At 40.6% G+C, this 15,543-nt stretch overlaps 1 protein-coding gene and 1 long non-coding RNA gene across 2 annotated transcripts; one reads left to right on the top strand and one right to left on the bottom strand.

Moving 5' to 3' along the window:
• The first annotated feature begins 294 nt into the window (after window positions 1-294).
• On the top strand, window positions 295-4,278 carry LOC136992556 (uncharacterized). The gene is made up of 2 exons (XR_010884899.1): window positions 295-380; window positions 4,037-4,278. It is a non-coding gene; the product is annotated as an uncharacterized lncRNA (long non-coding RNA).
• Window positions 4,279-5,277: 999 nt separating this feature from the next.
• RPF1 (ribosome production factor 1 homolog) lies at window positions 5,278-11,577 on the bottom strand. Its single transcript, XM_067301000.1, has 9 exons — window positions 11,399-11,577; window positions 11,234-11,290; window positions 10,101-10,181; window positions 9,608-9,703; window positions 8,452-8,605; window positions 7,780-7,862; window positions 6,607-6,788; window positions 6,393-6,519; window positions 5,278-5,700 (listed from the first exon to the last, which is right to left on the bottom strand). Exons 1-9 carry the CDS (start codon window positions 11,558-11,560, stop codon window positions 5,659-5,661), a joined length of 984 nt encoding a protein of 327 aa, XP_067157101.1. The 5' UTR covers window positions 11,561-11,577; the 3' UTR covers window positions 5,278-5,658.
• Between the last annotated feature and the right edge of the window lie 3,966 nt (window positions 11,578-15,543).

Consider the following 15,543-nt stretch of genomic DNA (forward strand, 5'->3'; position numbering starts at 1 on the left):
GGGCGCCGCGGGGAGCGCCCGGAGCGGAGCCGCGGGGACGGGACAGGACAGGGCCGGGCCGGGCGCCCTCGGGCCGCCTCCGAGCGCCGCGCCGCTCCGCGCCCCTCTCCGCGCCTGCGGGACCGCCGCGGCGGCACCCGGCGGCAGCGCCCCCCGCGGCGGCCGTTGGCGGCCCCAGGCGCGCGGGCGGCGGCTGCGCAGGCGCCGCCGGGCGGGAGAGTTCGGGACGCGCCGGAAAGTTGGGGCTGGGTGTGCCCGCCGCCTGCCGCTGCCCCCCGCCGCTCCTGCCCGCGCCCACCATGTCGGGCTCCTCCAACGTGGCGGCCATGAAGAAGGTGGTGCAGCAGCTGCGCCTGGAGGCCAGCGTGAGCCGCGTGAAGGTGAGCAGCGGAGCCGGGACGGGACGGGACGGGACGGGATGGGGCGGGGCGGGACGGGGCGGCCGCGCCGCCATTACCGCCCGCGGCGCCGCCGGGGCCCCGGGCTCCCCGTCGCCAGCCGCGGGGCAAGGGAGCAGCCGGGCCGGAACGGGGCGGCCGCGCCGCCTCCCGCCTGCCCCGCCGACTCTCCGCGGCGGCCCCGGGGCTCCCCCACGCCGTCGGGCTTCCCCCGCCGAGCCGGGCCCCGGGCGGCCGCGCGCCCCTCCCCGCTCCCCCCGGGCCGGGGCCGGGGCGGCCCCGCCGCGCCCTTCGCTCCCCGCGGCCTTTGGGTGTCCCGCGGCAGGCGGGGGCAGGCGGGAGCCGTTCCCCGGCCGAAACGCTCCCCTGGATGGGATGGACATGCCTTACTCTCCCCTTTCATTTCCTTTTTCTGGGGAGTGTCTCTTTCCTTCAAAGCCCTGTCGAAAAGGGCTGCCGGAGTCGGGGCTGACAACAGGTTGCCTCGCCTGGCCTGAACATCGCACTATAAAATGGAGACTTAGCTGCAAGACATATTAAATCCATTTGTTGCGTGCGTTTTTCTGTGCGCGATAGGCCCTGTGTCATATTAGGCAGACTATGAGGAAACTGCAAGTAAAAAATATCAATAAAGATGCTAGTTTCCTTCAGTTTGATAATTCTTTTCTATGAGCAGTTCAGGGTTACAGCAAGGAAGAGAAAGACAAAGAATTTATTTCACTGTTCTTAGGTAGGTACAGCCTACCAAAAAATAAAATTAATACGCTATCTCATTGTAAGGATAGTTTTCCAAGGGAAAATAAAATGCCAGTTAATTGGGGTAGAGAGTCTTAAACTACAGGCTGTCCTTTTAAAGAGAATTGATGCTGGAACAATGATCTTTGTGTGTGTTACAAAGCAATCTTCAAGATGTGGCTCCTCTTTCATACGGTTTCATGCTTGGAAGTTTTCAGTGTCAAAGTTTTTCCAAATGAATTCTTGTTCCAGTATTGTACAATTTCTTGTTAGTCAGAAACCAAAAAGTGAGATGAAACTGCTGTATAAATTCAACCTAGCTATAACCCAGAATCATGTAACAGCATTCTTCATCCATTGTGATGTAGGTTATATCCTCTGTAAAGAGTGCGGTCAGTGAATACTAATGCAGACTTTATTATGACTAGGTTTCTCAGGCTGCAGCAGACTTGAAGCAGTTCTGCCTGCAAAATGCACAACATGATCCCCTACTGACAGGAGTATCTTCAAGTACAAATCCATTCAGACCCCAGAAAGTTTGTTCATTTTTGTAATTATGTGAACTACATTGGTATCTTTCAGTGGTAAGTTCTTGAATTATGATTCATAAACTTGTTTTGTCATTAAAAATAGCTAGCTTTAAATGAGGCTGTCTGTGTTAAAAACATTGAGAAGAGACATCTGACTTCTGCAGCTGTTGTCGGTCTAGATCCCCATTTTGGGCCCCTCCTCCCACACCATGGTGGTAGCTCTGCACTGGACTGTACAAATGCTGTTCATAAGCACTGTGAGTGGCATTTAGCTGTTGCAGAGCCTCAACCACTTTCTATTGCTGCAGCAGCAGAAGTAGCAGGGCCGGCTACTAGTGAGCTGTTATTTTGACTAACCTGGCTTGACATTAATTGTGCTGTATCTTCCCTCCTTTTAAGGGTATTGTTTCCATTTTCTCACTTAGAATTATTGCCTGACAGTGTACTTGGTGAATTCAGATTGCAGCAGATACTTAAAGCAGACTTTGGTTCTTAGGATTTTCTTCTAGTTTCTTGACAAGCTACCTAAACTAAAACTTTTGAAGAGAACTTCCAAGAGTAGGCTAGTGGTGGTCTTAAAGTAAGAACACTGTCCTCTATAGGACATTTCCTCTAACTCAAAAGGAAAGGCTATATAGTCCAAGAATTGTATCAAGGCCTGTATTCCACTTAAATAAGCTACTACATGGATAGGCAGTATAAATAACTAGAAACAGCTCACTCTTGATTTCGATTTACATTCCAAAACTTTTATAGGTTGATTAACACTGTTGCTATCACTATGAAGCTAAATTACTAGTCTGGTATTGCTTGAAAATTCTGGTAATTAAGTTTTAGACTAACCTCTATAGAAAGCTGGGTGGGGTTTAGATCCACAGTATTCTAACCAAGAGTGTTTGAATCTCAGTAATTTGCTGCTTCGCATATAACAAATGCATAAAAATTTTACCATCTCCCTCACCTTGCATTTCTTGGGGGTGACAGCATATACAACATTATTTCAAATCACCTGATGTGCTTTAATAGTTCATAACCCTTAGAAACCTCATAGTGAGTCTTAACCTTGAGGGATTCTGTTTTTGTAGCAGACCTGCATTACCCAAAGAATTGTAGTTTGCTGGATGTAAGTTGTGTTATTTATATAGCTTTAAAGAAAGATGACCACAATCAGATTTGTTAAAATTGTTCTCTCATTTGAGAACTTAACCATTCACTACCTTCAAGCAGACTGCAGAAAGCTTCCAGAAAGTTTGTGTGTAATACAAGCAGTTCATGCTAATAAAACCCAGAGTACAGAGGTTGATGCTTAATTGTATTAACGCCCCCCCCTCGCCCATACACACACACTTCCTAGACTATCTTGAGCAATGCATTATAGTAGTGTAACTGAAATGTGTTTTAGAGTTCCTGTAGTTTTTAAAGTTGTTTCTACTGTGAGCCTTAACTATTCTTATTTCAAAGATAAGTATTTTGGACACTGACTTATGATCACACTATTATGGCTTCAGCTGGGAGCAACAGTTCAAGAAGGAGGAAATCAAATAACTTGTCAGCATTATAGACTGATGACCTTAATATTTATAAGAAGTTAAATTAGCTATAGTTGAATCTGTGCTACCTATGATTCTCCACTAAGCTTTGCCAATAACTACTAGTTCCTGGGTGTGGATGTCAGGAAGTATGTTTGGTTTGTGTGTCTCAATTGTGTGCACATACAGAGCTTAAAAAGGCTTAGTATTTTATTTCTCAATTACAGCCCTTATCTTCCATTTCTGATTTTGTAATCAAGCACTTGCTTCTGCTGATGCTACAGGCAAGTCACTGGAACAGCAATTTTAGTCATACTACCTATATAGAGAATTGTTTTCCTTCACTGTATCTCTTGCAAGCATTTCCTCAAAATAGGCAATTTCTTATTTGTAATCCTGGTGTTTTGACGATGAGCCAATAGAGTTCATGTTTGCACAGTGAGCACCACCTCTGTAGAGTGAAAAGGAAGTATAATTCTGTCTAATGGGCTCATTGTTAGCTACCCAGACTCCCCCTGCTTTTCAAAGGCAGAATAGATGCCTGATATTTCTGTAGGTGTCAAGTGACTGTGAACAAGTTTTTCTGAAGATCTGGCTTCCAGCAGACAAAGTGCTTCAGTTATCTCACAACAGCTTTGATTATTTTCCTGTACCCTTGGGGATAGCTTCATGGTTTTAAAAAGTTATTTTGTAATCTAATAGCCCTATAAAACAGCTGGGAAAAATACCAATTTTTCTAACTAGCTCTCTGTGGCATACTCTGACAGTGCATGTTTTTAGACATGGGTTGCTTCATTTAGGATTGGTACTTCTCTAACTACTTTCTTTTGTTTTTGTCTTTCAGATCTTTTAGCATCTTTTCCTAGCTGCTGATGTGTGTAGGGACAGAGTGCCTCAAGGAGTAGCTTGGTTTGAAGTCTGTACAAAAGCTTAGCTTTAATGTGCCAAATCTAACTGTAAAATTGCTACTATTGTCAAACCTCTTACCATCTACCTCTCCAAATGAACTGTATGCTAATTAATACTTCTGTTTCATGAGGGAATCAGTTTTATATACCAAGCAAAAAATAAAAGTGTTTTGATTTAGTCTGGTTTTGGAATTACTGGAACAAGTTGATTCATTTTCGGAAGTGTTCATTCCTCACCAGTTATTGTATCACTCCGTAACAGCAAGAGAACATGTACCAGAGTCTGTCTCTTTAAATGCTCCATGGTGCTGCAAGTTTGTCTTGGGTTGATATTGTTACAGAACAATGAGGCTTCATCAGGACTATATTTAGAAACGTCAAAGAAATAGAATAGAAAAAAAAGTAATTTTTTGGCTCTTAGTTTACAACTCAACTATATAGCTGTCCCATATCAAAGTTATTAAATAAAGGCAAAGGTAATAAAACAGTTTATTTTTTCCTAAAAGAGCAATTCTACAAGAGTAGATAGCTTACTCTGTAAGCTCTTTAGATAAATAGTAAAAAGCACTTATAATGGCTGCACTCAAAAAGAAAGTAGTTCAAAGAACACTCAGCTTTTTAGGTGCCAGTGCATGTGTGAACTTTAAGGCAGAACAGTAGTTCATTCTGCACATAATATTAACTCACATAAACCAAAAGGCTAAAGAAGTATTTTTAAGTTTTAATAGGAAAAATCCTGCTCAGAGACCTTACCTGTTCATCTGAGCAGCTTTTTTAGATGAGGTAGCTTTATATCCTTCCTTTAAGCTGGCCTCATGAATTCTTTCCGATTGATACTATTTCTTCTTATATACAAGAGTACTGACTATTTCAGGTACATATCTCTCCTAAATATAACATCATTTAGGGAAAAGATGCCCGTAGGAATTTAACATATTATTTTTGTAACTTCAGGAACATAGCCATTTTACGCAAGATGTTAACCAAAATAAATATCATAGACTTCCTAAATTGCATACAGCCTTCTTAATGTTCTCTAGATGAGAGAGTTTTTGGAAAACTGACACCATTCCTCTCAGAGGATAGCATGCTGTAAGTTAGAGGTTTAAAATATTTATACCTTACCTGATTAATGGAAGATAGCTGAGTTGAGCTGCTTTACAGATGGAAAAAAAAGTCTAATTGCAAAATACTTTATTTGAGAATATCTTTAACCAAAATTTTTTACTGTCTTTGGTGTTGCAAAATGAAATTTCTCTCTAGAGCACAGGAGTAGTCATGGTGAAGCTTCAGTAATAGCTAAATTATAGGCTGCTCTCACATTGCCATAGTTTTTCCTGCTAAACTGGAACAAGAGTCACTGTCTTAGTCACATCTGGTTTAGCTGCAAACATAGGAAAGAAGATGCAATCCTAATTGATCTGTTCCTGTAGAAAGTTTTAATGTTGGCAGTTTTTCCTTCTGCAGACAAGTAATTGTTCAGTAACATTATCCCTGCTTAGGAGTCTGAGATGACACAATCCATGGTCATTGTCAGCAGTTAGCAGATAGCTGTCACTTACAAGTGAAATTTTCTTCTACTTGTGTCCATTTCTCGGCGCTGAAATTCAAAAGAAAAGTTATTAACCAGCAAATTCATGTAAGAGGATACAAACACCTCATGGTGATGAGTCCATGAGTCCACCTCATGGACTACATCAGGAGTATTAGAATTTTTTTTCTGTTATAGCTTTGGATACTCTTCTAAGTTTTGCCAATCAACTAATGCAATTGCATGGTAAAATGACTGCAAAAGTCATTTATCATTGCCTATAGTAATACTTCCATTTCACTTGGAACTGTGCATAAGTTAGTGTTACCTTCCATTCACTATTAAGAAGTGACATTTATGCAAATAGTTTAACCATTTTTACATTATGATTCTTGCACTCATTTTGCACAAAAATAGCTCTAGTCAAGCTTACTAGGCAGTCAGTAATAGCTTATACTAGGGAAGCCTTTTTCACACGTGCTTGTAACTGTATATGTTAAATTACGTTCTGCAAATAAGTAGCCATGGTATATTGATATCCATCATCCTTGCTATTTTTATTTTTCACTTGCAGTATATCAGAATGTTTCTACTTTACATATTTGTATAAATGCACCTCTAAATGGTGTTTCAGTTGAACACTTCCTCTTGAGAACTTTATTTAATATTGCTGTTTAGGCTCACATTTGTGGTTACATTTTATAATGTCAGATTTACTCTCCATTCCCAAACAGAACTAGTATCGTTACTTTAAAACATACCTTATGAATCCATTCATATTCTCCAAATTTGGAATCAAAGGTTCCTTTCTGAAGGGACCTCAGCTTTAAGGTAAAACGTGGCCCAAGTTCTTGAATCCCCACTTTCTTTTCACTCTTGAAGATATACCTTCAAAAGAAAAAGAAAAAAAATTAGGAAAGCAGTTACAAGAATGTTATCTCTCATTTACAAGTTTGGGGGGGAAAAAAAAGTCACCTGTGGAATCTGAAAAAGATGTAGTCTCGCTGATTGTGAAATGTAGCTACTTGTCTTCCAATGAACTGAGGATCGTGTGGGAAGAGAGAAGCAAACATGCGACCAATAGAATGGCCAAGTCGTGTTGTAAAATTATTCAGGATTACTTCAGGTACGTGTTCTGTGGGCTCTTTACCTTTTCGCTGGAATGAAAGTCATTAATGGATAATGAAATGAATACAGAATGATTTTAGTACGTTACGAAAGAGAAGTTTGAAGTAAACTAGAGCAAAAACAACCAGGGCCAACTTATTTTAACAAGGCTGATAACATGCCTTAATCATTTTTTAAAAGGTAGTTTAAGTTTGTAGACAAGTAAAGCAGCAGGTGGTAATATAAGAATGCTTGGTTCAATAACATAAATTTAAAGAAAAAGTGCAAATGAATAATTTTACAATCCCCATCTCCTGCACCAATTTCCAGGCTTAGCAGCACCCATTACAACAAAGAATCAGTCTAGCTATCACAGGAGTCTGAAAATCTCTGTGGACTATTGCCAGTTAAGAGTATCTGAGCTAGCCTTTAATGACAACAGATGAAATTTAAGAATTACCTAATTCAGAAAAGAAGAGGGGAAAAAAGGCATTTTACTGCAAGTTATTTAGGGCTAAGCAAGTAATACTACAATGCTGTAAGAGTAAGTAAAGCTAGGTTTTATTCAAGGCCAGGAACTGCATCAATTGACATCTTGTATACCAGACTGTACATATACCCTATTGTATGTATAGTATATACTGCGTATATGTATTTCCTAGTGTTTTAGGGTATCAGCTGGTATTTATTGGTATGACTACAAAAGTCCTTGGCAGACAGTTAAAGAAATTCAGCAATAACTATGAAATTGAAAATACGCTGCTTATGAACTGGAGCATACTGGTCCTTGGCCTTTTTTAAGAGTGTGTGTACAAATACACACACTATGTGTATGTGTGTGCATTATACATACACATATAATTATATACATATATGCATAATTATGTATGCACATATACATACACATTGTTTATAAATGCAAAAAACACCTTTACAAAATCAACTGAATCTCATAGAACTGCAACCAGTTTTGACAGTTAGAATATATTTATCATTAAACAATAGACTGCACATTCTATAATTTTGTTGGTGGAGTCTCACCTTTATTTCTTTACGCAAACGGACACTGCTCATTCTAAAGTGAGCTGTTGGGCCATCAGGCAAATGACTTAAAACAAGACCATCTGTTCATTGAGTTAAAGAAAAGCTGATGAAAATCAACCTGTAATTTACAGAGGGACACATTCTGTGAAATGTAATGTTACATTAGAATATTACATTCATGATCTATGCCTGATTTACGAGGTTTTATTCTTTTTCCTCAAATACATTCATAAGCTAATTAACTAGTTTTCTGAAGCATGTCTATTAAAAGTTTGCTTTAATAGCTGAACAGAAGTATACTCTAGCACTTTCTGTCTTACTAATTAGTAATGGTTCATCTAGTCAGCAAAACTAAATGAAACTCTCTGGTCAGAAAAAAACTGTTAACTAATCCAACTGTAAAGTTTAGTGAAACAGTAACACTAGCTATCTATGCCCTGCAAACGAAGAAAATCACTGTTTCTTTAATAATTTCAAGTCCCATTAGCCATCAGGTACTTAAGTTGGCACAGTGATTTTTTTAACTTAGCAATTACAACGTAAGCTGCACAGTGAAGAGAAAAAATCCAGAATAATAACATACATCTTTCATGCCTACTAAACTCAAAATAATTTTTCCTAATATGCCTAGAGCTAGTACATCTATTTTAATAAATACACAAAGGATACTTGGTATTTTGCGATCTTCATTAATGACGATTAAATCTGTGAAGTCTCTTGCAATACACTGTGGAATAATTCTTTTCAAAGCCAATCCTCTTCGATAGTAGACATGCGAGTTAGGTATAACAGTAGACAATTGTTCACAGAATCTCACTGTTCTCTGCAAAACAGGTGGGCTAAGTTGCAATCTCTTAAATATACAGCCAAATTCAAAGAGGGATGGATGGCTGCTCATTCCGACTGCCCGTCTTGGTGGGTTTTTTAGAGACGTTAGGAGTAATAATATCGTTTGAAGACAAGCTTCCAAATTACTTTATTCAGTTGCTGGAAAATTTCTCTTGATTTCTGCTGCACTGCATGTTAGAACTGTATTTTTCATTTTTACTTGGGATGTATTCATAGTAAAGACTGCAGCTCCCTCCAGGCTGCAGCACACCAGGGACTTATTTTAGAAGGAATATTTTCTTCTCAATCATAGTCAAGTAGAGAAATTCCAAAAGCAACTCCTCCAGAAATCATTATTTATTAAGGACATCAGTTTACAAAATGTTGTTAGCATTTCAAAATACAATACAAACATTGCTTCAGGTACTCTATCTGCACCTGAGTTTTCAGATGATTTGAGGTTTACGTTTTTCTATTTTTAAAACCACTTCTTTTATGGTTTTCACGAAGTGTCAGAAATATCCCCAGTTAGGTAATACATAAAAGGACATGTCCATGAATTTTTTTATGAAGGAACAGAGCTAAAGAAAATCGGGTTATATACACACAAGGTTATCAACAGTCACTAAAAAAACAAGCAGAAAAAATCCATATGGGAGCTATTATTTTCAGTTTGCTAGTTTTTCAATTTAAGATTGCATGTAGTGATTACGGGCTTGTAAGTCGTATTATATTTGAAAGGTAAGAAATTTAATCCCCTCAGGCAAATTAAGACCATCTTGACCATTGCTAGAACCCAAAGTATGTTTGTCATGATCAAAAAGAACCTAACAATTTAGCATTAAGATATCTCTTGCCCAACCAGTTGACTTTGCCTCTGTGTAGAGGCTACCACAAGGTTGTATTTTTAAGTCATTCCTACAGCAAAATTGAATTTACTAATTATAGTATGAATCTTGGCTATCCTATAACCACTCCCTAAGTAAAGCATACGTACCCCACGAGGTCTGTCTGATGTTGTAATAAGAATCTTGGGAATCGTCTGTCTGTTGAAATATGGTGCAAATTCATCAGTTGCTTCATCAAAAGCAACCTGGAAGAACAGAAAACTTGTTACTCCACCACATATTAATACTGAATAATTACAGAACAATTGTTCAATTTGATCTAAATCCTGATGAAATTAAAGTTAATAGGAAAAATTTCAATTCACAAGATCTATCCTATAATTAATCATCCCAAGGCATCATTTTTAAAATTATTTTCATGAGTCTAATATAATGAAAAATGGTAGACGAGTTTTGCTATCAACAACAATAACGCAAAGGGCAATTATCTAAGGTAGACAATAAAGAATGACATCTGCTAGTGGATTCATCACACGTAAAAAACAATCCATTAACACCTTAATAAGAGAGTAAATAACATTAAGTTTCATCAATCCATTTTAAATCACCTCTTGTAGAAAAAAAAGCAGAAATTAAAGCTACCTCTTCATCATTGGGATCTACAGTTGTTTCATCATATATTCTCTGATTTTCGATTGTCTTTGGTACGGCTTTTGGAGGTGCCTAGAATAACATATATAAGCTTTTTAACACAACGTATTCATGTTATTTTTAAGTATATTGTGAAAAATGTTCATACTATCACAATACTGTGTTTATTTCTGCATGGAATTAAAGGTATTGTTTATTTTATGGCAGTTTTCAAAAAGGAAGTTACAACATCTCACGTAAGCTTCAGTAACAACATCACCTTGGTTAAGAATATGCATAGATAGCGGGACACCAGAGAGCATTGTATGGAAGAAAAACATTGCTAGGACAGTGAAACTGCTTAGTTTCAATCTAATGAAGAAATGTCATTCCAAAACAAAACAGAAGATGTGGAGCTTTGTTATCTGTGGAAGAAAAAAAGTGCTACTCCCTGCTGTAACACATTTTACCCATGACACCTACAATTTCATGACTAACACCATATAATATTCAACCCACTGATACAGTGTATCCTTGTGATATTATAAGAATACAGGAATTCACAGCTTACTGTCAAATGCATATTGCCAATATGCATTTGAAGTTGTTCAGGAAAAGGAGAAACAAAACTCTTGCTCATGGATAGGCTAAGAAATAAGGAGGTGACTGGTGTGGTCAGGAGTTGGTCAGAGCTGACTATTTTAGTTTATACAGGAATGGGTTATGAGAGTATAACCCCACACAATATCTACATGATGCTGTAGCAGTTACATCAGACAGCTAACATTTTTCAGGAAGGCCCTGCTTTTATGCCATCACTGGGATAAAATGAGTGAGGAATCACCCTCCCTGTCACACCGTAATTTAACCCAGTACAAACACCGTTTACAAGCTTAGCTGTTTGACACATGCTCTAGCCAGCACAGCGTCTCTACAGCCTGCCACGGCGGAGAGCACTGCGATCACTGCTCGCTCTTCACTGAAGTGCCTGTGGGAAGTTCTTTCACTCACTGAGCTGAAGAAGGCCCAACGCAGCGCCCAGCTGAAAAATTACCGCCAGAGCAGCGCTGCTGCCGCTCAGCCACGGGGGTACCGCCGCCCCGAGGCAGGGCCGCCCCGAGGCACGCCGCGGCCCGAGCCCTTACTTGGTCTCCGAGGGCTTCTCGCTCCTTTCTCCGTCTCTTCCTGCTGGCCAGCTTCTCCTAGCGGAGACAACGAGGCGCGCCGTTAGCCCGGCCCTCGCCCTCGCCCGCCGCCGCCGCCGCCGCCGCGCCCGGGCACGCCGCGGCGGCCCCGCGCCGCTGCCCCACCTTCCGCTGCTGCTGCTTCCAGCGGAGGAACATGAAGTGCCGCCGCTGCTTGTTCTTGATCTCGGACACGCTGAAGGTGGGCGGGAAGAGCACCCGCTCGGGGGCCGGCGGGGCCGCGTCGCCCCCCGCGCAGCCCCCCGGCCCGCCGCCGCCGCCCGCCATGCCGCCGCGCCGCAGGAACTCACCCCTGACCCCTGACCTCTACCCCCGCCGGCACATCCCGCCGGCGGGGCGGCCGCGCTCTGCGCCTGCGCCGAGACCGGCCGGAAGGCGGCCGCGGGTGGGGGGGCGCCCCGCCGCCGAGGCAGCGCGGCGGGCGCAGGCGCGGAGGGCGCTTCCGAGCGGCCGTTGGGCGGGGCGTGGCCTCGCGCTGCGGCAGCGCGCGGGGCCAACGGCCGCCCGTTGCCACGGCAACGGCCGCGGCCCCTTCTGGCGGCTCGGCGCCTCGCGGAGGTGGCGGCGGGCCCTGGCGGCAGCTTCCCCCGCAAGGGGACTGACTGGAAGCTGTCGCATGGACTGCGGCTTCCCTTTAGATACCTGCAAAACGGGTAAACCCGACGCTCAGCATGCAAGCAGCCTTGAGATAAAATGAGGGGTATTTAAGGCAAAGTATTACCGCAGTGTAATTTACGACTGGGCTTAACAATATCAAAATGGAAAACTTTGAACAAACGTAGCACGCTGATTGATATACACAAATGATGTTAACATCACAACCACCTAGTTTTTCCCCCTACACACACGTTTCACATTTAGGTACTTGCTCACACAGCAACAGTGAGATAAGTTTAGAGGAGTGTTTCTTTAAATAAAAGAATCATAGAATTTTTTGAAGGAATCTTTCTTGCAAATTATTTTTATTCTGATAAAAATTGTTACAATTATTATTAACATGAAATAGAAAACCCCTAGAACTAATTATATAGCTTTAATTTGTGTAAAGCTAGAAATAGGGATTTATTTCCTGAGCTGGTTTTCCAGCTCAAAGATGTACAAGTGTTGCTGCACAGTAAATAGCACACTCTGTTTTATAGAACTTGAATACTGAGGATACTGGAGGCTTGGGAGGAATTAGAGGTCTTTTTAATCTCAAATTGCAAAATTCTGAGCCTCAACAGGACTGATATGTTCCATTTCTCTGTCTCAAGAAGTGTCTCAAAACTGGATTATGTCTGTTAATTTTACATGCAAGTAATATTTTGTGTTACTAGGTTTCTCTTACTAGAAAAGAGAAAAAGAAATGTGTTAATATAAGCACATGAAGATAATGGAAATAGACATAGAAATAACCTGAACTAGACAACATCTCAAACCCACTTTTGCTGTCCTATAAACTAATTTAACTGTGTAACTCAGCTTGCTTCACTGAGATTATTTCTAATTAATAGAGATGTAAATGAAAGATCAAAGTCCCCGTTATGCACAGCCCCATAGTTTTCTGGCCCCACTCCCATTTTTGTCAAGAGAAAATATTTCAACAATCCTTGGTGCCTTAAGGATAAGCAGTTTCCATGGTAATTAAGATTTGGGGGATTTAGATTGGAATATGTTGACTGAAGACTTCTGTATTTATCTTAAATAGAGCTTGCTTTTTTTCCACCTCCTCTAGACTGGATCTTAGACCAACAGTGTTAATTAATTCAGATCCTAATTCAAGCCTCAAGATCCTGTAAAAGTATTTCTAAATTTTGCTACCAAAAGAGGAAATGTGAGAGTCTATTAAGGATAACGGAAGAACAAATTACATTCAGCCTTAAACGTTGTCACCTGATCATTAGTGGAAAGGTACCTTTTTTCTTTGTTACACAAAGTTGTTACAAAGGGGTGAAGTACACACTGTATTCTCCACAGGACATGCTAATACAAATAATCCTATTTATGCTTATACTGAGTAACCAGCTAACTCAAATGTTATAGAGAGATTGCAAGTGTATCTCCAGAAGTCATTAGTAGAGATTCTAATCAGTGCCATTAGTAGAGATATTAGGGAATTCTGAGCTATTTCTACTTCCAGTTTGCAATAGTGTTTTTGTTGTCATTGCAAACTGATGTGCAGCATCATTTTGTGAAGCTCAGTGCTTACATGGGGAAAAAAACACATTCTCTCTCCTAGCAAAGGGGAAGCCAGCCTCCTAATGTTATGCATAAGCTTTTCTTCCAGTGAGTCACAGGAACAACATAATGATACACAATAATACAAGAACTTCCTAGGGCACAGGAGGGACAATAAAAAGACACCAGAAACACATTGTGGATCCAGTAAAAACAAGATCACTAATAAGGCACAATTATAAAATAACTTTAATAGAAGGCCCAACTAATAAATGCGTGCTTAGTATTAATTTAATTTCTTAATAGAAATGCTGTGGGTCCCAGAGTCTTTGCTTAGCTTAGCTGTGAACACTGTATGAATAATAACACTTTAACCAGGATATTCCTTTTTTACAACTTTTTTACAACTAATGTAGTATTGCCAGGAAACTGACTTTGCCTTTTGGGAGAAACTGCCCTGGTCAGAAAAAAAAAAAAAAACCCAAACCAAAAAACCACACCAGTAACTTTGATTTGTGTAAACTCACAAGTAAGTTCTCCTCCAGAGAGTCAGTAATGAATAAAAACATTTATTCCATGTCAGCACTAAGGAATTTTGGAGGAAACCTTCCTGCAAGCTACTACTGACTTAGTTGCGGTAATGGAAACATCATTTGGAGTTGTTACGATAGAGCTCTGGGATTTTTGCCATCATTTTAAACAATTGAAAACTATTTCATGATTAAGTTGAAAGGACAACAATTCAGCTGGGGAAAGGAAATTAAGTTATAAAATACTTATGGAAGGAGAAGAAAAAAAAAGATTTCTAGAGGGTAAGGTGTATCTGGTTCCAAGAATTTACTGGAAAGAGAACTGTTTTTTTTATTGTAATAAAGAACCAATATTTGCTATTTTTCTTTTTTTCTCAATTTCATTACCTGAAGGTAGACAGGATTTACTGCATGTCTTCAAGATTCATGTTGAACAAAGTTCCCCAGAAAATGTGGTGATGCAAATCAAACAAACCAGTGCCTACCTGGGAAGAAAGATATGGCCAACAGACGACTTTGTTTCTTCCTACAGTACAATGATTTTTACCTGGAAAATAAAGTAGAAAGCTCCTGTATATATTTTTAAAAGTGTTTCACTCTGATTGTAGTTACATTGCCTCATTAATATGGCAAAGCAATTCCCATCTGGAATCAAGTAACCAAAATTCTTGGTGGTTGTTCTTAAAACAGATAACCACTAATTGGTAATAGTATTTTGAACATCATAAGATTCAATGAGCACCATTTCTGTAATGTCTCAGTTCTAAGGATTCTTGACATGTGTTAGTAGAGTAGAGGATAAGGAAGTAATTGATTTTTCTCTAGGACAAAATCCCTTAAGGGTACGTAGTTGGAAACAAAGTATTGTCATGGATCTAAAACTGGTTCTGAGAGGGGAAACAGTAAGAATATAAGGTCACAACAAAACATCAAAAAGTGGTGTGGCTCAAGGTTCCTTCAGGGCTAGCTTTTTTGAGGTCCACAGTTATGGCCCTCAAAAACCCCTGCACTTCTGCAAAATCCCTAGGCCCCTCATAACTTTCCTTTGGTGGTGAAGAACATATCTAAACTGTTGAAGTGGTAGCCAAGCTAAGTCAAAGAGGATAATGCATTTAAACAGCACGAAGCAATGCTGAGTGGAAATACTAATTCAAGCTTCAGACACAGTATAGTTGCATTACAGCAGCAGACGTATTTTGTTCAGCTACCCAGGAAGGCTAATTAGCATGGACAGAGTACTGAACAACTATAAACAACTACACTCCTCTCATTCTGGCTCATTCAAAGCTAGTTCTGCTATCCCTTCGTGGTGCTGTGGGAATAATGTGGTTGTATCCCAAAGATCTGTTTCTTGTTATGCCTATAACCACCTCAGCCTTGAGACTGCAGAGCAGCTAGTACAGGAGCTTTGATCATGTCTAAATCTTACCAGACCCTTCAAACTAGACATTCTTCAAACTGCCTTGCTTGCAGCATCTGTCTGGTAGGCCATCTCAGAAACTGTCTAGCAGAATTGACTGTGCAGCAAAGTTAGTGACAGTAGCTTTCTGTAAGTGGTAGTTT

The sequence above is a fragment of the Apteryx mantelli genome, chromosome 8, assembly GCF_036417845.1.
Source record: "Apteryx mantelli isolate bAptMan1 chromosome 8, bAptMan1.hap1, whole genome shotgun sequence".
Lineage (NCBI taxonomy): Eukaryota > Metazoa > Chordata > Aves > Apterygiformes > Apterygidae > Apteryx > Apteryx mantelli.